We start from the raw sequence: 24,714 nt of genomic DNA on the forward strand, positions 1-24,714 counted from the left end.
GAGAACAGCAGGCAGAGACCGTCCGCTCCTCCAGCCCCACCTTGCCTGTTATGCCAAGACAGACGTCACACCACCGCTGCCACCGGGCCTCGGAGAGCTGCGAGGCCCTGGGAACCAGTCTTTTCCACCTTATGCCTCCTGAGAGATTCTGATTCCCCACTGCCCCTTCAGGGTGGGAAGAGCAAAAACAAGGGTGAAGAGAAATTAGAAAACTCCCCAGTCTACGGCCATACCACCCTGAACGCGCCCGATCTCCTCTGATCTCGGAAGCTAAGCAGGGTCGGGCCTGGTTAGTACTTGGACGGGAGAAAACTCCCCAAACTTTGCATTCTCCGCCCAGCAGTCTCTCACCTTCCCTGTAAATAGTGTATATTCTCCAAATTATCCTCTAATTATAAATGTAAGCTTATTTCCTTAGATCATTATCTAGAGACTGCCAGCGGTGGGTAGGATGACAAGGTTTCAGTTGCTTCTGTTCCTTGTCTTTCGTTCCTAGGGAGGCAAGGAACTGCAGTGCACGGTTTCTTCCAGGCTCAAGGTTCCTGGCTCGAGGATTTTTACTATAGGCACCCAGCCAAGGGCATCTGCTTGCCAGAGCCCTTCCCTCCACCAGCCCACATTTCCAAGTCAGCTTTCCTACAAGAAGAAATCCTGGTATAGAAAGGTCTTTTGTAGTGGGTCAAGAGTTGAATCGGGGTGGGGGAATGGGCTCATCTGAAGCAAAGAATTTGGGTGCCCAGATGTGCACCCATGAGATGTTTCTCTGATAATGTCCCTAATCATGCCAGAGAGACTAGCATTGATAAGAACCTGGCCAGAAGCTCAAGAAGGCTAAAAGGACCCTGACCTGCCTGGCTTCCTTAGCTTGCATCTCAGCTTTGCAAAAAGCCACCCTAGGCCCCAGCTGACCGCATGCATGTGAGCCAGCTAACAACACTACTGTAACTACCTGCTCAATAAAATCCAGGGTGGAAATGCTGGTCTTTGTGTTGGTATCTGGTCCTCAAAGCAGAAGGCGGGGTTGGAAAAGAAAGTGGGTGATGAACGTAGCAGTCACAGAAGAGGCAAGGTCTAAAGCTACATGAAGCAGCCCTAGAAGGAGAATGCAAATGACTTGAGTGTGGGCCACCTGCCCAAGCTCCACACAGGCTCGCATCCTTTCTGACACAGAAGCTAGCGGTTTTCCCAATGCTGGGCCTGTACAGTTGGTCTCTATAGAGCCTATGGCCCTGCTGGTTAATTGAAGCCTTTTACAGCTCCCCAATGATGGTAAGACCTACAGAGCAGAAAACCTCCCCCGATCCCCGCCACATTAAGTGCTTCACGAGCACCCCTACTGCCAAACCAAGATCTGGATGCCAGCCTGCCCTGCTTTTCTCCTCCCAGCCCTCCTAGGCAAGCCCCTTCCCAGAAGCAGCTCCTGTTGCCATCTATTGCAGTCAGAATTTGAGTCCTATACCCTGCGTGTCTCACCTGGAAGGCATGTGGGAGCAAGGAGCCCAAGGGACTGACAGGTCTCCCAGGGAGGTCTAAGGGCTTCCTTGCCTGCGTCACTACCCAGGAAGCATCACCATAGCAACCCCAGCAGCAAACAATGCTGCCTGGAAAGCCTTCACCACAAAGCTGTCCCTCCTGGCAAACAGACCCAGGAAGCAGGATGGCCAGTAACCTACTAAGAACACCCCGAGGATGGAGTAGCCCATCCCAGGACAGAGAACCCTTCCTGCAGGTAGGGGGTGGAGTATCATCTCCTAAAGTACCTTTTTGCCCATGCTGGGCTGGGGGCTGTCCCCTGGGTGGGCAGCAGTCCTCCTGGCCACTGTCTTCCTCTCAGGTCTGTGATACTGTGAACATGGCGAGGAGAGGCCTAGTTAGAACCACATCTCCCAGGCCCACCCCAATGATCTTGCAGGAATGACTTAGGGGGCGGGTCCAAGAAACAGGTGGGAGCTGGGAATCAGAAAAGTCCTAGGGGCGAGAGGAGGGAAAGGCAGACAAGCCTTTCCAGACAAGACAGGCTCTGCTGCTCTCACTGCCTTGCGGGAGTGACCCCCACTAGTCTCGCTTTTGGCATCTCTGAGATGGGGACCATAATAATACTTGCTCACACGGGCTTCAGGGTTCACTGACACCTGGATAGGTAGCACATACTGGCTACTGTTTACTGCATAGGGATGGGGTGCTAGAAAGGGAAGCCACCAACATTCTAGATGCTTTCTTGTATTTTAACAAGAGGTGAGGGGAACACACCAGTGACAGAAAGGAGCCATAAGACTTTCCTTCTCTGCTCAGGAAGGGGCCTCTCCCCTCCCATCTTCCTTAGCCTGCTGTGCCTGTAAGGAACATGGGGGCACCAGAATGGGCAGGAGGGAGGAGGGTGGGAAATTAAAACCAATCCATGATTGATGGAAAGAGAAGAAAAGCCAAGAAACCCATGAGGATAGTAGAGTAGCCATAACTTCTGGGGCAGGACAGGAACGGGAGGGATCCCCTGCCAGGCACCAGTGTTGGTGGGAGACCCTTGCATCAGGAGAGGCTGGCAGCATGTTCTCTGCCTGCTCCCAGGAAGGAGAGGCAGAATGCTGTGCCCCAGGTTCCTTTTGTCTCTCCCCCAGATGGTCCATTCCCATGAGTCCCAGCCGACCAACCAAACATGGGCTCAGCGTGAGTTCCTGCTCCCCAATGAATCCTGGGAGCTGCCTGGCTTCACCACGCAACGCTACCACCATTTGGCCCTGAAGCCACCACCCCGCACAAAAACTAAGTCCAAGGTGCATCAGCAAGTCCTCTCCCCTTGCAAGGACGCAAGCCAGCACACCTGGGGCTTCCACACGTGGCTCGACGTGGGGCGATTGCCCCCCACCTTTCCCACCCGGCCCGACGAGCCCTATGATAGCAATGTCTGGCGCTGGCTGACCGACCCCAACGCCCATCGGCGCCTCCCAGCAGAACCTCCCGTCCCCCCTCCCTCCCTGCTGGGCCCAAACAGCTTTCTGGCCTTCATCCACTCTACTCCTATCTTCTTGGACGTGAATAGGAAGAAGCAGGTCATTTGTAAGACCATGAAGGAGCTGAGGGAGGTGGAGAAACTCAAGCTGAGGAGTGAAGCAAGGGCACCCCCCCTCGATATCAATGGCAACATCCTGCCCCCAAAGAACTTCAAGAAGTAAGAGGAACCCCTTCCTTAGGGAGCTCACCCAACCTACCCATGTTTGGCTGGCCCCTCCCCCTCCCGATTTCTCTTTAGGATGGCCGCCCTTCCCACCTCTGGGTCATCTGAAACCAAACTCTTTTTCCGTAAGGAGCTTGAGGGAAGGGATGGAGACAAGGTGAGGACAGACAGGCAGGGCTTCCTTAGAGAACTGCACTTGTATGTGTACAACTGGACTTACCGCCTGCTGGGTGATGGGAAGACAGAGAAAGGGCATCAATCCCTGAGCTCAAGTTGCTCACGAGAGGCCCTGCATTCATGCATGCGTGACAAGACAGTTGTCAGTGCAAAAGCACACGCGCCAAGTGCCCAGAGACTGGGCTGAAGGATATCGACTGTTAGTGGAAATCGCTAAGACCTGGAGGCAGAGGCTTGGGTTAAAGTCCAGACGGTTTTATTTGGACAAATTGCATAGTTTTTCCAGACTCACTTCCATCATTGATAAAATGGGGGTGGTAAATACCACGCCTGCCTCAACGGGTAAAGATAAAGTGGATTCACGAAGAGATGAAAGCATTACCTGCACAAAAAAATAGACACAATGACAGAAATCCAGAAGAGGGAGGGAATGCTGTGAGCTGGAGCATTCTCCCAGGATGGCTACATGAGAAAACTGGATGAAGGCTGGAAGGAGGAAAGGTCTCAGGCAGTGCTGACTGAAGGGGAAGAGGCAGGACTGGGAAAGGAACTGAGAACCCACAGGTCCCCCTCCCTGCCCAGCAGGAACCCCAGGTATCTCCACACCCTTTGCAAACCAGGCACTGGGCATGAAAGGTAGAATGTCTCAAACTCCAATTCCAAAGACATATTAGCAGGAACACTGAGGAGTTGGAGAGGGAAGCTGTGGAGATTTTTTTTTTTTAAGATTTATTTATGCATGCATGCAAGAACTAGGGTACAGGCCAGAAGTGTGGGGGGTGAGAGGATTCACTAGAGATAAAACAGGGAGCAGAACAGGCAGATCAACTGAAATACACTGCTGAGGGGAGCAGCAGGCGAGACAGGAGAGGTCTGCTGCGCCATGTGGGTAGCTCCCTGGCCGGGGATCGAACTCGTGCTACAGTGGCTGCGGATACCTTCATAGGTTGCGTCCTAACCCTTTGTGCCACCAGGGAGGCCCGTGTGGAGATTTTTAATCTTTAAAATATGTATACCAACAGCTGGTGATTGTGAGAGATTATCCAGGACCTCGGCTTCTCTCTGCTGGCCTTGCATGAAGGTGATTGACTGCTAATATGTGCAAATGCTGGGCATACAAAGGTGAATAAGACTTAGATCATGCCTCAAAAAAAAAAAAAGTCAGTTGAATGTGTTGGATGTTGTTCTAATCACTTTAACTGTATTATTTAATCTTTCTACTGCACTCTGATTAGAGACGATTATCATCAAACATTTCACAGACGGGGCATCTGAAATACAAACAGGTCAAGGATCTTGCCCAAATTCTCATGGCCACTCAGTGGCAGAGCTGAGATTTGAACCCAGGGAGTGAAGCTTCAGAGCTGCCTTCTTAACCACTATGCTCTACTTCCCCTCTTTTACAACTAGACATGTCCACAGCTATTTTTAATATAATATGATGTTCTAGAAAGGAAGTATAAGAAAAATGCAATTATAAAAAGAGCTTAGCACAGTACTTTGGCATACAGTAAAACATGAAGGGGTGGAGACCAAAGCAGGAACCTCTGGAGTCAAGAAGACCTTCAGATTCAGCCGGCTCCACCACACACTTCCTCTACAACCATGACTTTCTGAAATTCATCTGGGCCTCACTTTCCTCAAGTATGCATTGGTTCTGTGCCTGTTACTTTGCAGGGTAGTTAGATGATGAGAAGGCAAGGAGCTTGGCTTAGCGAGAGGGCCCTATGAACTGTTGCTATGAGGACAGGGTCTCCATGGGAGTACGATCCTCTTTTGACTTGTTTGCTGCTGTAAGTCCCTTCCCTGGAGCCAGGAGGGAATAAGGCTTGCTACTCACGGAGCAGGTGGTGTTTGAGCTGGACCTTGAAGGATGCATAGATGTTCACCAGCTGGGAACAAGGAAGAGTAGCAAGAAGAGAGGCCAGTTGGGTTCTGATGAGCAGCTCTCTGAAGGGCTGAAAGCAATTGCTCAAATGACTCTAAATGAGTTAGAGAGCAGGTTCTGAGCATGAGAGACTCAGAGGACTTCAGACAGGTAAGAAAATGTCTAAGCTTCAAGATGCTCATCATCTTGCTGAGGAAAAGAACATTTATGTACAAACCCTGCCATTCTCAGTTCCGGTAGTAGTAGAAACACCAGGGTCTCTCTTTAAAAATGTTGGAAAAAGAGTTGAGATTTTGAGCTCCACCTGGGAGAATCTAACTTAATTGACCCAGGGGACAACCTGGGCAACAGGTATTTTTACAGAGCTCCCCAGGGTGATTCCAATGTGCAGCCAAGCCTGAGAACCTCTGTTGTCAACAAAAAACAGCCAAAGGGCTGTCTGTTGAAACAGATGCCAAGGAGTCAAACCAGAGGGTTTTTGCCTCCATACCGCCATGGTTTAAAAAGTCAATTTCCTACTGTTGAATCTAATACTACAGGCTGTAGAAGAGGGAACCAGCAGCCCAGGTGGCAGGTGGCAGCAGGTAGGAGCGGGAGGGGCTCCTGGACACCACCACATTCACTGGCGATGAGAAGGAGCTTTTGTACCGAATTCACTCTTGGACGCACAGATGCTGCATTGGTGAAGGAGGTGGGCTTAAAGAAGTTAGGGTCTGGATAATGGTATTTATTATATGCCATACGTCAAAAGGATGAAAGACTGGCCATCTCAACGACTTCACTTCATCAACCTAATGCCAACATACACAGAGGGTACAGACCACTTAGCATAGAGCAGGATCCAATGAAGAGGAGCTGGGGAAAGCCCCCCCCCCCCCGCCCTCCAACAGCCTGAGGGCTCCTAACCTGTGGAAGGCAGCACTACATTTTCCCTCTCACCCTTCTGCCCTGCCTGGGTCTCTCCTTTGACCTCTCTCTCTGTTCTCTCCACACCCTTTTCCCCAACAGGTACCAGCACTTTTCAGCTGGGGGAAGGTTCGAACCCCGTGGCCTCCAGCTCATGCCCAACCCACTTCCCAATGATTTAGCCAAGGGTTGGCCCTGCCCGAACCCTCTGCCTCATTACCAGGAGAAGGTGCAAAAGCTAGCCCTCTTGCCCAGCGCGCCCCTGAGCCGGGACCTTGTGAACAATTACCAAAGCCTGCTACAGGATCGGGTTGCCCTGCCCCTCTACTCTCTCTCCAAGGCAAAATTTTTCATAAGGATGAGCAAGAGAAGACCTGGATACACGTAGAAGAGCGTCCAGGCGGGTAGGGAGCACAGTGGGCACAGAGACCTCAGGCTCCTCTGTGCTCCTCCAAGGCCTGCCCCTTCAGCTAGAAGATTTGGGGTGGCTAAAAGATGTGAGGCAGAACAGAGCCTCACCATGCCCCCAACCTCCAGCCACTTCTGTACCCCAGGCTCCTGGAGACATTCCTGAAACTAAATTGTTATGTCTTCCTCGGAGGATTCTCATAACAGGTGGGGAGACTGGGGGATGAGGTAGGGAGAGTTGGAAGAGTGAGATGTCTAGTTCCCAGAGACAAAATGAGGAGTAGGGGGGAAGAAGGGGTATGTGGCTGGGGGTGGGGAGGGGAAAGAGGCCCTGTAAGAAATGTGGATAATTAGAAATTACCTCCATGTCCGTAACCCAATGCAAAGGATCAGGGGTACAAGCAGCTTCACAAGCTGTAATAGCCTTGGTTCCACCTCTCCCTGGGTCATTTGATGTCTGGACAAAGACTGGAACTGCAACTCTGATGGATGGCAGATCCCCACATAGGGTTTGGGGGAGCAGTGGTCAGGGCAGAGCCAGGAGGATGGCAAATCAGGTCACAGGAAGGCTGACCAGGCCTCAGCAGAGGGACAAGAGTAGACCAAAGTAGAGGTGCAAGGTACAAATCAGAACTCTCTCCCCAGAGACTGAGCCTGTGCTGCCATTGACCCCAGATATCTTGGCTTTGGGGATGGGGTGGGGGAGAGGCTGCAGAGACAAGCAGCTAAAGTAGAGGCAGGTGAAGCACATTGGTCAGAAAGCTGCTGACCCCTCTGGAGAGGAGATGGGGTGGAGGAGGGCCTGGAAGAGGCCTGATTGGGAGTGACTGGACAGGGGGCCACCTCACCTCCTCCTACCCCCGTCTCACACTGCCAAGTTGGTGATCTTCCCCTACTGGGCTTCTCTTGGCCTTCTGCCCCTGCCCTCTGTACCCACTCTTATCAAGCCTGCAGGCACCTGGGCATCGAGACCCCACCCGGGTTCATTTAACCACTAAGCAGCCATGTTACCCTTACACAAGTCATCGTGCCCTCGGGCATTCAGTTCTCTCATATTCAAACAGAATAAACAAAGTAAGCCCAGCTCCCACAAAGTATCTGGCATGTGTCAGTCCTCCATAAATGAAGCTGCCAACCGTTATTCATAGAATAAAAATAATGAATTGATGGAATATTATTCAGTCATGATAAGGAATGACGTAGTGATTCGTGCTCCCACAGGGATGAACCTTGAACACAAAATGCTGAGCGAAAGAAGCCAGACATATATGATTCCACTTATATGAAATGTCTAGAATAGGCAGATCCACAGAGGTACAAAATGCATTGGTGGTTGCCAGGTGCCAGGGACAGGGAGAGTGGGGCCTGACAGCTTAAAGGAGGTGAGGTTTTGCTTGGTGTGATGAAAATATTTTGGAGCTAGATAGAAAGGGGTGGGGTGAAACATCATGAATGAATGAAATGCCACTGAATTGTGTAGTTTAAAGTGGTAAATTTTCTGTTATGTGAATTTTCTCTCCATTAAAAAAATCATAATAAATAGTCATAAGTAGAGGATTTCAAAATTTCCTTCCAGTTCCAAATCTATAATTCTGTTAAATAGTCTTCCTCGACACCTCTCCCCATATCTGTGGGGGTATGTGTGTGGGAGCCGGGGAAGAGTAGGGAAGACGAGCAAAAGGACAAATGGGCATTTCCTGAGTGTGGGGGAGGGGTGCCAGGGTTCTGGGCATGGCCTCTTCTTTCCACTGTGGATTAAGGGTGGCTGGAAAGCAGGCGGTCCCTTTACCTAGAACTGTAGCTCGTCAGAGGTGGGCAACCCATTAGGAAACAAGTAGTGTCTCCCCAGTGTTGTTTTTTTTTTAAAGATTTATTTATTTTTTTACTTACACAATAGCTGGGGTACAGGCCAGAGGCATGGGAGGGTGAGAGGATTCACCAGAGACAGAATGGGGAGCAGAACAGGCAGACTGACTGAAATACACTGCTGAGGGGAGTAGCTGGCAAGACAGGAGAGGTCTGCTGCGCCATGTGGCTAGCTCCCTGGCCGGCCAGGAATCGAACCTGCGCTGCAGAGACTGCAGACAGCTTCACAGCGCTGCGCTCAACCCGCTGTGCCACCGGGGAGGTCCATCCTCAGTGTTTCTATGGGTAAACCAAGACCCCTGGAGGGGCTTTGTTGTTCCAGGCCAAAAATTCAGGCTGTCTCCCCACCCCCTTGCAGATAGAATGGGAGGTACTAGCTGAGAGCTCTGCCAGGACCCATGTTGTCATCAGTTTCTCTACTGCCATGAAGCCCAGGTTGGGGGGCGGCAGCAGGGAGGAAGGTCAATGGGATTCTTCAGAGAAAGTCTCCTGCTCTCTGGCCTAGAGTGAGGGGCGAGCAGAGAGGCAAGTTGCACTTACACAGACCCCTGCCTGGCAGAACCAGACCACAGAGGCTGCTAGCCTCGCTACAGGAGTCCCACCTTCCTGCTCTGCTGTCTGGAGAGCCCCCTCTTCTCTGCTGGCAGGGGACCTAGCGGCTCCTCTTGTCCTCTGGCCACCAGAGATTCGGGAGTGAGTCTCCTGCAATTCCTGAATCTAGCAGACAAGAAACTGTATGTGGGACAAGACAGTGACCTCCTGCATCTGGAGACTCTTCTAAGGCGATGCCCTCGCGCAGGCTGTAAGCATGAGCACCCCCATGCTCTCACACACACTGATGAACATGGGGTTCTCAGAAGCCTTTGGTGGGAGAAATGGGGACCCCTGTCACCTGGACCTGCTATATAGTATTCCACCATGTGACTATACCACATTTAGGAAATTTAGGTTATTTTCCCCCTCGGAAGCATTTATATTAATGTGCATTCCATCAGCAAGGTATGGGGACAGGTGTCACCTCCTCTCCAAATCAGGGTATCAGACTTTTTAAAGCCTTGGTCATCTGTCATCAGATTTTTCTTTCTAGCCTTTCATCTTCACCATCATTAAGATGCATTGATAAAGCACCTGCTTCTGTGTGTTGAACATTCTCAGACTGAGTACCCCACCTGAGCCCTGCTCCCTAAGGGTGCAGTCTGATCCAGACACCATGATTACTAAGAGGGGATCTGAGAGGGAGGCAAAGATAGACACCCTCCTTCCACAGACCCAGAACACGGGGTTCTAGAAGACCTGTGCTCTGTTGTCTAAGACCCCCTGCTTCTTGGACACTGATTAATGTCACTGCAAGAGGCCTTTGGTCACTTCTGGGCCCACACCTCCGCTTCCACAGGCACCCTCTCCCTAAGCCCAGTCTTCATCTCAGGAGCTGGGTTGCTGGAGTAGTTCCTGAGTTGCTGGGTCTGAGGAATGGTGGGGGGTTGGTCGGTGAGTGCTGGAAGCTGTGGAGGCAGCCCCAATCTCCGGCCCCCCCACTCCCCCCCTCCACACACACAGGGAAGATAGAGGGCCAGTCACATTGCCAGTGATGAACTTCAGTTTTCCTCTGATGGTCTGCCAAGGTTGCCCATCTAATCACCATACCCCCCAAAACCCCACTGCTGCTCCCTGAGAAGGCAAATCAGAGCCAGGATCACCTTCCCCAGCTGCCTCAAACTCACCTCCCACTCTCCCTAGGAACGCCTGGCTTATCATTTCTGCCCATTGCTGACTCACTTGCTCCAAGTCCTTTGTCTTTGAGCTTCTCCTCCGCCCGAGTCCTCTCCTCAGTCGTGCTGTCCACTGAGTCACATACATTTATTCTGTGACTATTCACATAGTTGCCTGTGTCATGTTAGGAGCAAGTCAACACGCTCTCGGTGGGCCCCGGCACAGAACTTCACAAATGCCCCTGTGCTCACGCTGCTGCTCTGGTCATGATCCAAGGTCAAGCTTTTGTTTTGTTTTTTTTTAAAGATTTGTTTATTTATGCTTACAAGAGCTGGGGTACAGGCCAGAGATGCATGTGGGGGGTGAGAGGATTCACCAGAGACAGAGTGGGGAACAGAACAGGCAGACTGACCGAAGTACACTACTGAGGGGAGCAGCAGGTGAGACAGGAGAACTCACCATGTGGGTTCTCCCTGGCTGGCCAGGGATTGAACTCTTGCTGCAGAGGCTGCAGATTGCTTCATAGTGCGGTGCTTAACCCTTGCACCACCAGGGAGGCCCCCCCAAGGTCAAGCTTTGCTATGCAATTTCCCTTATACCACCATCACCTTCACAGGGTACATTGACATGCTTCCTACAAAATAGTTGGTGACATCCTTAGCACTAAGATCACTAGAAAGTGGGGGTGATACCCGGGGTGCCAGGAGAGGCCCAGAGTTTAAGCAAAGAGGAAGAAAAAACTGCAGGGAAATAGAAGTAGGAGAGAAAGCAGGTAAACAAAAGGAGGAGGAAGAGAAATGCTGAAACCAGTGAAAGGTGAAATGGCTGTCTCTGCTAGAACTCAGAGGCCCAGATATCAGATAGATTTTCTGAGGGCACCCGCAGGATCAAGGTGGGGGTACAGAGCCCTAGGGATGAGAGGGACTGGCATATATGCCGCATATGTACAAGGGAAGAATAAAGAGGGGTCTGAGTGACTGTTGATGGCATCAGCTGGATTCTGCAACTAAAAATATCAGGTGAGGTGCTCAACTGGCTATTCTAGTGTCTTGTCCCCTGAGTGGTCGGGATAGGAATGTTATATTTCTCCTGGATCCTTTGGAGTCTTGCCTAACAATCCATCCATAAATTTTGTATAACAGAGAGAAGTGGGGAGAAAACGTACCCTGCCCTTATAAAGCCTAGGATCTAGTAAGAAGATGGACACATATGCCAGTATAACACAGTGTGAGAAATAGAGGAAGAGATATTTGATCTAATGGGACTATGAGAACAAAGATGAGTGGCATTTAAGTTCAAGAACTTAAATGTGTATCCAGTTCCCAAATGACAGTAAACATTTACTCAGCACTTGCTATGTGTCAGGAAATGTCTTGAAAGCTTTTCATGAATCAACCTATTAATTCTCACAACACAGTGAGCTAGGTCCCATTATGACCTTCATTTTAGAGATGAATAGAGTCAGAGTGAGTTTTTGACTATTTTGTATTCTGCCGTTCACTTTTCCCCCCAAAGATTTATTTATTTATGAATAAATAAAGAACTGGCATACAGGCCAGAGGTGCAGGAAGGTGAGAGGATTCACCAGAGACAGAGTGGGGAGCAGAACAGGCAGATTGACTGAAAATCACTGCTGAGGTGAGCAGCGGGAGAGACAGGAGAGGTCTGCTGCACCATGTGGGTAGCTCCCTGGCAGGCTGGGGATGGAATTCATGCTGCAGAGGCTTCTGGATAACTTCATAGTGCTGTGCTTAACCCCTTGCACCACTAGGGAGGCCCCCGCCTTTCATTTTAACTTCATGGCAACTCTACAAATTACATATTATTTTAACTTTATAGATAAGGAAATAGATCCCAATGGATTAAGCACTTCACCCAAAGCCCACCAGTTAGTAATGACCGAGTTGAGAATACTTGACCAAGCAGATCTGAGTTCAAGTCTGTGCTTAGTCTGCTTTCATCCATACAGACAAACACTGGACCTTTTTGTGCCTTGGGTTTACCATCCATAAAACAAAAGAAAGTCATCCTCATGTCAAACATAAAGGTCTGATATTCGAAAGACCTACTCTTTTGGGGTAGAGGTTGGGAGTGATAAATTTCAAAACTGGCACAGGGTTTCCCGGACCCGTGTTCGGAAGGAAAATGATGGAAAATAGTTTCATTCCTGTCTTCAGAGATCTAACAGGGCCAGAGGAGAAAGCCTGAAATAGAACTGGCTGCCCTTAACCTTGCAGGGACCTCAGGGAGCTGTTTATCTAGCTCTGAATACCCATCGATGAAGAATATTCTGGGAATTTCCTTATGTGGCAGGGTATTTGACTGGATGACTTCACTGGGTCAAGTGAGTTCTCCTTCCCTTCCCTACCAGCAGAGATAAGGATTGGCACTATTTAAAGTGCCAATTTAAAGAATTTCCTGAGTGTCTCAGGGGGTGCTGGTGCTCTGGGAATGGCCCTTTCTTCCCACTGTGGATTAGAAATGATGGTGGAAAGTATAATGTCCCTCTACCTAGGATCCTAACATATCCAAGGTGCACAGGCCAATAGAGAATAAGTTAACTCCCCTTAGTGTTTCCATTTAAAGGCATGAAAGTTTATCATAAGGAAGGTGGGAACGAGCTAAGCTCCATCTCGGCTGAAATTTGGACAAGAGGGCAGGGATTCTGCATATAGCTACAGGGATTTAGGCTAGACATAAAGAAGGACTTCCTGACATACTTGAGAGATATTGGAGAAGACTAGATCAGTTCAGAGGAAATGAGCAATGAGTCTGTTTAGACCAGTGTGTCCAACAGAAATATAATGGAGTCATATATATAACTTTGAGATATTTAGTTGCCACATTAAAAAAGTAACAAGAGACCGTTGAAGTTGATTTTTCTAATGCATTTTATTAAATAAGTCCAAAATAGTCTCAATACAAAATCAATCAGTCTAAAAACAATTCATATTTCCCTGTTTTTCATATAATTTTCAAAATCCAGTGTGTATTTCGTGCTCACAGAGTATCTCAATTCAGACTAGCTCAAATGCTCAATAACCATATGTGGATAGTAGCTACCGTATTGTCAGCACAAGGTCTAGAATTGCTCATGATTTTCTGACACCCAATGACAAATACAAGGTATAGCCTGTTTTTGTCTAAAGAAAGTTCTTTAGAAGACCTGAGGGCCTCTAAAGAAAAGGTCAAGAAAATCTTACCTTTTTGAGTCCTTCTTAGCCTTCATCATCACTAGAAATGAAAAGACTCACTGCCATGCACCCACTCAGCAGCGATCTGTACTTCTTTCAGTAGGGACACCTCTAACTCCCCAAGGCCTGTCAGATTAAGACTTTGGTAGGGGGCCTCCCTGGTAGTGCAAGGGGTTAAGCACAGCAATATGAAGCTATCCGTAGCCACTGCAGCATGAGTTCGATCCTCGACCAGGGAGGTGACCCACATGGTGCAGAGACCTCTCCTGGTTCACCTGCTGCTCCCCTCAGCAGTGTATTTCAGTCAGTCTGCCTGTTCTGTTCCCCACTCTGTCTCTGGTGAATACTCTCACCCCCTGCACCTCTGGCCTATACTCCAGTTTTTGTATGCATAAATAAACAAATCTTAAAAAAAAAAAAAAGATACTGAAGAATTCCACACCAAGGAATGAATTTCTAAGAATCCAGTTGGAAGAGATGCCTTTCAGCATTGCAGCCCACCCAGCCTCTTACTGTGCAGGTCCCTCACTGGCCTGTCACTGAGTACAGTTAGTCCTACAAAACAACCATAGGAACCCAGCACAAAATGTCAGCGGATACTCTTCCACCTCCATCCCAGGCAGATGCATGGTAGTAATAGAAGTTAAGGCATAGAGTGAGCTGGAATATTCCACTAAAACCAAATCTAAATGAAGCCAGGGTTTGCACAGACAGTTTGATAAATGGAATCATGCTGCAGTTTGGTTTTCATTTAATTTTAGTCTCCATCAGTATTCTCCTTTTAGCATAATGGAAACTGAGCAGGAATTGGGAAATAGAACATAATGGTTTGATTCCTGATGCTGCTATAGGGTAAGTGAATCTTGGGGGAGCTTTCTAAGTCTCAGTGCCTAATTTCTTGGTGCTGCCATCATAAAGTACCACCTACTGGCTGGCTTAAACAACAGAACTTTATTGTCTCGGAATTCTAGAGGTTAAAAGCCCAAACTCAAGGTGTCGGTTCCTTCCAAGGGCCAAGGAAGGATCTTTTCTATGATTCGCCTAGCTCCTGCTGGTTTGTTGGCCATCTTTGGCACTCCTTGACTTACAGATACATCCTCTCATTCTCATGTCATTCTTCCTGCATGCATCTCTGTGTCCAAATCCTTTCTTCAATAAGCACACATAATTAGGTTCCACCCTACCAACCTCATCATAATTTGGTTGTCTCTATAAAGATCTCTCCAAACAAGGCCACCTTCTGAGGGCATAAAGTGCTAGGCGCTTAACACATGTATCTGGAGGGACACAATTCAACCCGTAATGCTTAGTTAACTTCCTCATCTGTAAATGGAGATCATAATATAATTCATCCTCATACAATGATAGTGCCTACAAGGGGCTTGGTCCATAGAAGACCAGTGGCTATCTGGTTTATCTGGATATGCATGTGTCTTAGTGGTGTCTGGATCAGACGGCACCTCTAGGGAGCAGGGCTCAGGTGGGGTACTCAGTCTGAATGTTCAACACATAGAAGCAGGTGCTTTATCAATGCATCTTAATGATGGCGAAGATGAAAAGCTAGAAAGAAAAATCTGATGACAGATGACCAGGGCTATAAAAAGTCTGATACCCTGATTTGGAGAGGAAGTGACACCTGAGGAACCCCATACCTTGCTGATGGAATGCACATTAATATAAATACTTTGGAGGGGGAAAATAACCTAAATTTCCTAAATGTGGTATAGTCACCTGGTGGAATACTACATAGCAGTTAAGGTGTATGAACTAAAGCTATGCATATCCTGGGGATTGATCTCACTAATAAAATACTAAGCAAAAAGTAAGATGCAGAAGAATATATAAAATGTATCAGACAGAAGTGAGTAACATACTGCTTAGGACTCTAGAAATGTACACTCATAGAGAATATAAACAGAAGTACAGAATGACAAACAAATTCAGAAGGGGGTGTTATCTGGGGAGAAAGAGAGTATATAGGGAGCTTCAGCTATATTTGTAACAGTTTATTTTTTTAACTAGGTGGTAAGTCAAGGGTATTGGTTATTCTTTATAACTTTCTGTATGCTTGGATTATACATTTTTTAAAGATTTATTTATGCATACAAGAGCTGGGGTGTAGGTCAGAGGTATAGGAGGGTGAGAGGATTCACCAGAGATAAAGTGGGGAAGAAAGCAGGCAGATCAACTGAAATACACTGCTAAGGGGAGCAGCGGGCGAGACACGAGAGGTCTGTTGCACCATGTGGGTCACCTCCCTGGCTGGGGAACGAACTTGAGCTGCAGTGGCTGCAGACAGCTTCATAGTGCTGAGGCTTAACCCTTTGTGCCACCAGGGATGCCCCCTGTACAATTTTTTTTCAGTCAGCCAGGACTCAGGAAGGCTTATATAAAACTGGGCCCTACTTGGAAGATTCAGAGTTGCTCTTTCCACCCCCTGGGACTCAGAACCCAGAGTAAACTCCTGAAGATTCATCTAACATCGGTCACACTGACAGGCAGAGACCCAGAAAGGTGAAGCCCTTCCTGTCTCAGAGAAGAGAAGAGGAAAGGACTTTTGGATGCTGCCCCCCTCTGTTCTCAACTCCAAGTCCTTGGCTACAGAGAATCCCAGGTGGAAGAGTCTGGGTGGGTGCAGAGCAGACCAGTGCACACGCATATGCCTGCAGCCCACACACACACCAAACACGCAGGCAGGCTGCCGCCCACACATTCTGACACATGCTTCTGTCCAAATAACCTGGCACACAGGCAATCTGACAGTTTACAACACCGCTACCTACACCTAATTGTGTGCGTGCCTGTACACACACACACACACACACACACACACACACCCTGACCAGGACCCCAGAGTTGGAGCCGCCGCAGAGCCTGCCAGCTGCAGGCCAGCCCTCCCTCTCTTCCAGTGCTGGGCTTTTCCAGCGGAGCCTCACTCCCTCTACTGCAATCTCTGGAAATTGGTGTCTGACGCTGCTGCTCTTGCACGTTATTTATTTATTTCCTCTTTTCCTCCCGCTGAGACCCTCCTGTCAAGAGACCGGGCCGTGGGAAGCTGCAGGGACACACACGGCAGCAGAGAGGACAGACAGAAGGCCCACTCAGAAGCCCCCACCCTGAACATCCAGATCATCAAGTCCCCCGAAGGGGCCATGAGCACCGGGCAGGAGGCCAGAAGAGAGGAGGGAGACTCCAGGAGGAGGGGACAGGAGGCAGAGCTTCGGGACCGAGCCCACCTGAGCCAGCAGCGCCGGCTCAAGCAGGCCACCCAGTTCCTGCACAAGGACTCAGCTGACCTGCTCCCCCTGGACAGCCTCAAGAGGCTCGGCACCTCCAAGGACTTGGTGAGGCAGCCCTCTCCCCTCCCCACCCCCCAAATCTCCCCAATCCTTTCTCTGCACCTCCCCATATCCTGAGGAGGGGGTGGTAAAGTGCAGACCCTAATCCTGCAGATCCCCCCCCCCCATTCAGCTGCTAATGGGGGAGAGGTAGTCGATTCCCATGGCTTGGTGGCTCTGAGGTATGCTGTTCTCATTGCTCAGTTTCCCCTAAAGGGCTTGCAGTTTATCTGGGTGTGGTGGGGAGCTGTGTTGTTTAGGAAGAGAGGCTTCCAGGGACACAGGCGCCCTCTGGGGCAGTTGGAACAGCTGGGATGACTGGCAGGTTTCAGGGTACAACTTCTCTCCCCTCCCTAAACTGTAAATTCCCTCATACCAGGTCTGTCCACTCATTTGCTTCCCTCTCCCCCAGAGCCCCCTCCCCCTCCCCCCCCCCCCACAAAACCAAAGCATTAAAGGTGCCAGAGCACCGGGGCTCCCATATGGCTGGTGCCTGGGCCACCTGGTCTCTGTAAGCTCCCTCTCCTCCCTCAGAGGCAGGGGGCCCTTCTAGGCGCCTTTCCTTCCATCCCCCTGCAGCAGCTTTGGCCTCCAGCTGCCATGGGGGGTGGGGAGGACTAAGGAGGAGGTGAGAGGGTCAGGGGAAGCTGCATAGACGCTCTGAGAGACAGTGGTGGAGAGCATGGGCTTTGAAGCCACTTCACTTGGGTGTGGATCCTGGCTCTGCCACTTACTAGCTCAGGCGAGTTTCTTTATGTCTCGTGGCTTAGTTTCTTCCTCTGTTAAATGAGGTTAAATTAATAGCACCAAGCTCCCAGGGTGGTTGTGAGAGTTAGCTGAGCTAATACCAATAAAGGAGAGTTATCTGAGCTAACAGCACCTGGGTAGGAAAGAGTCTATGTAAACTCTAACTGTTGTTCCTCTGGCTACAGTTTCATTTAGTCTGGGAGAGAGAGCAAACTCTGAGGCCCCAGAGAATACAGTGATGAATCTGGCCTCTGGTTCAGAGACAAAAGGACGACTTTTGTAGAAAGGCCTGGAACAGCAGCTGGAGGGTCTGAGAGGAAGGCACTTGAACACACTGAGCAGACAAAGCCATTTCCACGCCCCAGGCCGCTCTAGCAGCTTCCTCGCCCTGGGAACTTGGAGGCAAGCACAGTTTTCACTGTCTTTCCTTTCTTCCTACCTTTCCACACTGCTCCCAAATGTCTACGCACCCCCAATCCCATGCCCCCCAAGGAATCCAGCCCATAGGCCCAGCAAATCCCTACTCCCATGTCAACAGCCCCCAAAGAAGCGTGGTCAGAGGAAGAAATCAACTCAGGGAACCACCAGGGACTTGTTTCTGTTTGCTTGGTCAAGAAGCAGGGATGCAACAGGAAAGCAGGCTCTGTGGCTTCCAGTGGCTAAGACCGTTGGCTCCCAGGGACTAGGACCCTGTGGGGACCATCCTCCATCTACCTGTTCCTAGAGAAGAAGGTCTATAAACATTGCCTTCCCAGAGTGGCAGATCCAACTTTCTGATGAAAGTCCTGGGCACTTTTTACCCCTCGCCTGTGCCTCAGGCCCTCCTGAATTGATCTCCAGCAGTTACCTGTGTTGCTTTGGGAGTGAAGACATAACAGGCTGGGAGCACCCACTGTCTTCTGCAAACAGCACGTTGGTGGGAGGATCTAAAACCTGTATCCATGGAAAAGAGGGAGGACGGACTGGGAACCTCAGGGCCCCTCTTTCCGACCAGTCCCAGAGCTTGCTGCCTTTTTCCCAGAGCCTGATCTCCTGCTGGCAGCCTTGCTGGCAGGCAGCAGCCTCCAGGGTCTCATTAAACCATGGGTGGAAAAACAATCCCAGGCTCTTGAGGACAGAAGGGAGAAATATGTGTAGAGCCTGGAGGGCTACAGTCATTTTTCAGCAAGCACTTATTGAGTACCTACTGTATGCTGAGCCAAGTCCTGGGATAGAGGGCCTCCCTGGTGGCACAGGTGGTTGAGCGCAGCGCTGTGAAGCTGTCTGCAGCCTCTGCAGTGCGGCCACAGAGACACCCACACGGTGTGGCAGACCTCTCCTGTATTTTAGTCGCCTGCTGCTCCCCTCAGCAGTGTATTTCAGTCAGTCTGCCTGCTCTGTTCCCCACTCTGTCTCTGGTGAACCCTCTCACCCTCCTGTACCTCTGGCCTGTACCCTGGTTCTTACATGCATGAATAAATAAATCTTTTTTTTAAAAAAAGTCCTGGGATATAAAGATGAATGAGATACAGACCTGACCTCAAGGGGTCTCTAGGCTAACAGGGAGTGAAATCCACAAATATCTATGAGAAGCTTGACAAAGGCAGCTGCCCCAGCTTGGTGTAGGAGTGGAAGAGTACAAAGAGCTCAGTGAGGGCTTCCTAGAGGAGGTAAATCCTGCATTAATTGTAAGATATACATGAGATCCCAGACTTAAGATCAGAACCACTCTCCTGAGCAAAGTGTGTTGAGCTGGTTCTCTAGTCTGGCCTAAGGAGTGAGAAAGAGGAATTTCAGGAAGGGGGTGAGCAGGAGCAAAGGCAAGAAGACGAGAAACAGCCCAGCAAGAGCAGTAGCAGCAGGGGCACTGGGACAGATGTGCAGGGTGGGGGGAGATAAGGCTGAAGACTGAGGTGGTGGTCACCTTACAAAATCTGGGCTCTACCACATGAGCTTGGAGAGGGGAGAGGGCTTTTTTAAAATTTTTTTTATTTTTGTGGGACTCTCACTGGTGGCCGGGGAACCAACCGACGCTGCAGAGGCTGCGGGCAGCCTCGCGGGCCAGTGCTCAACTTCTGCACCACCAGGGGAGGCCCAGGGGGCAGGGCTTTGATGGCTTTTAAGCAGCAGAGTAACATGACCAGTTTTATGTTTTACTTTGGTGCTTCCAGAACTTTAATGTGCACCTAGTCATGTGGGGAGTCTCCGATTCAGTAGGTTGCAAGTCTGCACCTCTAACAGGCTTCCAAGGAACATGAAAGCTGCTGATGTGACATTCGGAGCAGCAAGTGTTTCAGATCATTGACGGCTCAGGTTCTTAGGGACATAGGGAGGATTCCAGAGACACGGGAGGGCTGTGGTGAGTCTGGAATCAAGGTGGTAGCAGAAAGGAGGCATGTGGTCTGAACGGTTGGTACCCACGGATGGTGGCTACGTGGCTTTCTGGCGGAGGCAGGGAGTGTCAGCTGCAGCCTCTGGGCTGGGCCGAGCTGGAGCTGCGCTGACAGTGGAGGCAAGGCAGCTGACTGGAGCCATGGCCAGCACTGGGGTGGCAGTGGCTGGAGGGTGGCTGCTGCAGGATTCACAGGCTGTTGTGTTTGGGATCCATGAAGCATATGGAGGCTCAGGTCAAACAAGTTCTTCCAGGTCTCCCCAAATCTGCCTCCAGGGGTGGCTAGTACAGAGGTGGGTTTGAGTCCAAAATCATGACATAAACAGCAGTAATACTAGGCATGAATCCTGCTGCCAATAAAGGAAAATAAGAGCTGTTCATCTACAAGTGAAGCTTTTAACTCATCCCCCACACAAGGGAGGATCTCCTTAAATAGTAGCCAAAGCCAGGGAAGCCAAGGATTTATTAGAAAGTCAAGCTAGGGCCTCCCTGGTGGCGCAGCGGTTGAGCGCTGGGTTGCGAAGCTGCCCGCGGCCTCTGTGGTGCCAGTTCGATCCCCGGCTGCTCCCCGGCCACCGGAGGAGGGGCCCACATGGCGCGCAGACCTCTCCTGCCGCCCGCTGTTCCCCTCAGCAGTGTACTTTGGTCCTTCTGCCTGCTCTGCTCCCCGCTCTGGCTCTGGTGAATTCTCTCACACCCCCCCCCCCCCGCGCTTCTGACTGTACCCAGTGCTTGTATAAACAAAATAAACAAACAAACAAATAAAACATGCCTCTATTTAAAAAAAAAAAAATCAAGCTAAAGCAAATGTATGATGAATTTTAAGTTCTATTTATGTCTATGAGTAGAAAACATTTATAATAAAATGAGTAAAACTGAAAAAAAAGGAGGGAAGCAGTCTACTATAAATTCAGAGGGCACAACTGGCAGAACCAGGACTGAAAAGGGTGGGGTGGATACAGGGGAGAGGCGCTTTGAAGATTTTGATTTCTTCTTCTTTTTTTGGTTTTTGCTACTTTGACGTCTCATCACACCATCAACCCTGAGATCTGTAACCCACTGAAGGATGACGTCAAGGGGGGAGGGTGGGAACAGGGAGAAACGTGAAACAAAGTGTTGTAGACTTGAGAGAAAATGTTTATCAAACATAGTAGTATGTTCGACATAGTCCCATCAGCCAACAGACCCATCTAACCCAGAATGGCCCATACTCTTCCCATTGCGCTGCTGACCAACTTGGGGTTCCAGAGAAAGAGTCTTATTTGCTATTGCTATAATGATCTGACCGTTGTGTAAACACCTACCTTTCCTTTTTCCTTTGAGACTGGGGTGGCCTTTTGGGGGAAATCCGGGACATCTTCGGTGGGGACTGAGCAACCTGTACACTTGGGTTTAGACTCATCTACCTTCATTGTTTTATGATGGAGCCAGCAGCCGCACAGCGTGATCCAAAGACGCCTGGTGGAAGGAAACCAGAGTCGGCTTCAGGGCGAGACTCCCCTGGTGCAGGCCCCGATTCCTGGCCAGGAGGACAGGAGGAAGATGGGCAAGGCAGAGATTCCAGCTCTTCTGGTCAACTGCAAGGTGAGTGTCTCCCTGGCTTTCCTGAACACTCCTGCTCACCACCGCTCACTTTACACACTCACGTTCTTGCCTGGGCAGGGAGGGCAGCAGGAGAAGCAGCGTCTTCCCCTGCAGCCTGCACCTAAAATGGGTTCCTCCAGCTTCTTTACTCTGCTTCCAACCATCCTCCCTCCCTGCAGTTCACGCTGTCACTGCCACTTCTTCCTCTCCTCTATTGAAGTATAGTCTTCCAAGGTATATGAATCCTCCTGAGTGTGCTCCACGTACATGAAGATGTGTGCTCACGCAGGACGCCATCCTCCTGGATCGTGTTGATGGCCTTGTCACCTTGTCATTTAACCACCAACCCACACTGACCTGTCCCTCATCAATGCTGAGGCTCTTCTGCCTTTGCTCTGTCTCCCCTGCCTGCTCTCCCATCATTCTGTTTCTACATTTTCAAAACAAGATTTATATATTTATGCTTACAAGAGCTGGGGTACGGGCCAAAGGTGCAGTAAGTGAGAGGATCCACCAGAGACAGAGTGGGGGGCAGAACAGGCAGACTGACTGAAACACACTGCTGAGGGGAGCAGCGGGCGAGACAGGAGAGGTCTGCTGCGCCGTGTGGGTAGCTCCTTGGCCAGGGATGAACTCATGCTGCAGTGGCTGCCGATAGCTTGATAATGCTAAGACTTAACCCCTGCTCTACCGGGGAGGCCCCCCTTCACTTACTTCATGAAAGAGAATCATCAAAGGGCTGGGAGAGGTGAGAGGTCCAACCCCGCTGCATTTTCCCAAGACTCACTGCACCCCCCGCCCCTCTGTCTCAGTGTCGGGACCAGGTGCTCAGGGTGGCCGTGGACACAGGCACCCAGCACAACCAGATCTCTGCTGGATGCCTCAGCCGCCTCGGGTAAGAGTGTGGCCCAACGGTGGAAGGGGGGTGTGTCTTCTTTTGGGGCAATGAAAATATTCTGAAATTAGACAGTGGTGATGGTGGCCCAACTCTGTGAGTCCTCAAAGCCACTGAACTGTACTGTAAAAGAGAGACTTAGAGCATATGAACTCTATCTCAGTAAAGTTGTTAGTAAGAGAGTGGATGAGGGTTCTGGAGGGAAGACTCCTGTCTAAGGATTGGGCTAAAGATTGAATGGGAACCCCAAATGTGGTGGGGAGGGCTATTAGCTGTATACTGGGGAGGAGGTGGGTAGTGTGGTGGCCCTAATCCTTGTTCCCCACCACAGGTTAGGGAAGAAGGGTCTAAAAGCCCCAGGGGACCTGGCACCTGAGCCCCCAACCCAGGTGGAGCAGCTGGAGCTCCAGCTGGGACAGGAGATGGTGGCGTGCTCGGCCCAGGTGGTGGGTAAGTTTTCCCTGCAGTAGCCCACCTTCTCACCTCTTCCGCCTTCTTCTCCCCAGGGGGGTAAAGGCAGAGCCTTTCAGCCCTGCCATCACCAGAAAAGTACACCAAAGATGCTCTGCTTCTCCCCAATCTCTGTCAATATTCTTGACCTGGGGGTGGGGTAGGCAGAGAGTAGGGCAGCAGGCACCACCGGGGACCCCCCAATCTCTTCTTTTCCAAATGTTTCCTGCAGATGTTGAGAGTCCTGAATTCTGTCTTGGGCTGCAGACTCTGCTGTCTCTGAAGGTAAGGAGGCCAGTATACTCGCACCTACACTTAGGGCCTGACCCAAAGGGCTGGGGAAAAGCAGCAGGAGACACAGGTGTGGAAGTGGGGTTCAGGTTCCCATGAGACATGGAGAGGGGCGATTTCACCTTTGCTTCCATACAGCTTCCTTATTTGCCCACCAGTGAGAAATAAGAGCTGTGTTCCCCCCCACAGGGGTCAAGAGCCAGGGGGAGGGGGCTGGGAGGTGAGCTCACATTTCCCCTCCACACCCACAGTGCTGCATTGACCTGGAACGCCGAGTGCTGCGGCTGCAGGCCCCGTTCCCAGAGCTGCCCTTCCTGCCTTTGTACCAAGAGCCTGGCCAGTGACTGCTGTTCCAGGCGGTCCCCAGGGGAAAGACCTTGCCTTCAGGAGAGCCCTGTGGGGTACAAGGGCATGTCTAGAGGCAGGTAGCTGGGGACTGTGTCTGTCCTGACCCTGCTGTCCCCGTCCCTCAGAGACCACATTCCTCTTTGCTTCTCTGCAACTGCCCGACGCCCAGGAGTTTTCACGAGAGAGGCCAAAGATCTCAGGGTTCTGGTGTCCCTGTTCTCCCTCACTCCCCCCCCCCCCCCCCCCCCGAGAACAGCAGAGCCCAATCAGGGCTGCAGACAAGGACATATGCAAAATGGGGTTCCAGGCTGGGCTCTGGGCATGATGGGAACTGGCCTGCATCAAAGGCTGCAGCAGACTGCTGTTCTCTCCTTGCCCCCCAACTCCACCCCAAACTCCCCTGACAGCGCTGTGCCCACGTCTCTCACTTCGCCTCCTAGGGCTTACTAGACTGCCACACCTCATCCACTGGGGTCCTGGCCCTCCTGGTGCCTACCTTTCCTACTATGCCCATCCCCCACCACGGAGTAAAGAGAATTCAATCCACCTAGGAAAGTGAGTTGGAGGAGCCCCCAATGACCAGCCCCCCAGTCTGGGAGCTCCTTCATGTGTTACCTTTTCTGGGCTTCCAAACCTCTGAAGCCAGTTACTGATGGTCCCACTCAAACCTTGGCTAGCTCGCTGATATTTACTCCAGATATTTATCCTCCTCCACTTGTTTTTTCACCCCTGAGTCCCCTGACTTTGGGGGGTGTGTGGAAGGGTTCTGGGGAGAAGTGACTCCATAAGGATGGTGGTGTTATCAGTACACACACTTGGATGAAACAGTATTCTTTCTTATTTCTAGAACTATCCATCATATTAGGCCTTTACCTCTGGGCCTTGGAGTTTGAGCTCATCTTGTTTTGGAATCAGTGGCTTTTCTATCCCCAACCAGGCTCTGTGCCAAAGCACACAACAAGGATTCTCCTTTGACTTCCCGGTAAAGAGGGGAATCCAAACCTTAAGGAACCAGATTCCCTGAGTGCCTCTCTAGCTGGTTTTTCTCTCAAGTCACGGATTAAGGGTAGAAGCCAGTCGTGTAACTAACCTGAACTAGGGAACTAGGATACTTGGGCTGCAAACCAAGTTGTGAGCCTGGGGTAGATCAGAGAACCAGGAGCTGCCCCGTGGCACGTGGCATGGCCTTTCCCAGCTCACGCCCCTGCCCTCGCAGGGAAGGAGCAGGGCGCCCTATCACGCGTGGAAGAGTACCCTGGCCCCACACTGCCTTGCTCATGACCTCGGCTTTCCTGGGTCCCACCTGATTCGCTCCCTTCAGCCTCTGCTGCTTCTGTAACTGCAGATCCCGGGCCCAGTGGCGGGCCTT

General features: G+C 50.6%; 2 protein-coding genes across 2 annotated transcripts; both read left to right on the forward strand.

Annotated features, from left to right (window-relative positions):
- Window positions 1-1,635: 1,635 nt before the first annotated feature.
- Window positions 1,636-6,531, forward strand: TEX52 (testis expressed 52; the record flags this gene model as incomplete). The annotated part of the gene is made up of 3 exons (XM_084256109.1): window positions 1,636-1,729; window positions 2,616-3,166; window positions 6,246-6,531. The coding sequence occupies exons 1-3, from the start codon at window positions 1,658-1,660 to the stop codon at window positions 6,529-6,531; spliced, it is 909 nt and encodes a 302-aa protein (XP_084112235.1). The 5' UTR covers window positions 1,636-1,657.
- A 9,942-nt stretch (window positions 6,532-16,473) lies between these two features.
- NRIP2 (nuclear receptor interacting protein 2) lies at window positions 16,474-23,341 on the forward strand (the record flags this gene model as incomplete). The annotated part of the gene is made up of 6 exons (XM_084255833.1): window positions 16,474-16,665; window positions 21,209-21,361; window positions 22,174-22,256; window positions 22,588-22,706; window positions 22,939-22,991; window positions 23,249-23,341. 6 exons carry the CDS (start codon window positions 16,474-16,476, stop codon window positions 23,339-23,341), a joined length of 693 nt encoding a protein of 230 aa, XP_084111959.1.
- Window positions 23,342-24,714: the final 1,373 nt, after the last annotated feature.

This window comes from Talpa europaea, assembly GCF_964194135.1.
Source record: "Talpa europaea genome assembly, chromosome: 15".
NCBI classification, from domain to species: Eukaryota; Metazoa; Chordata; class Mammalia; order Eulipotyphla; family Talpidae; genus Talpa; species Talpa europaea.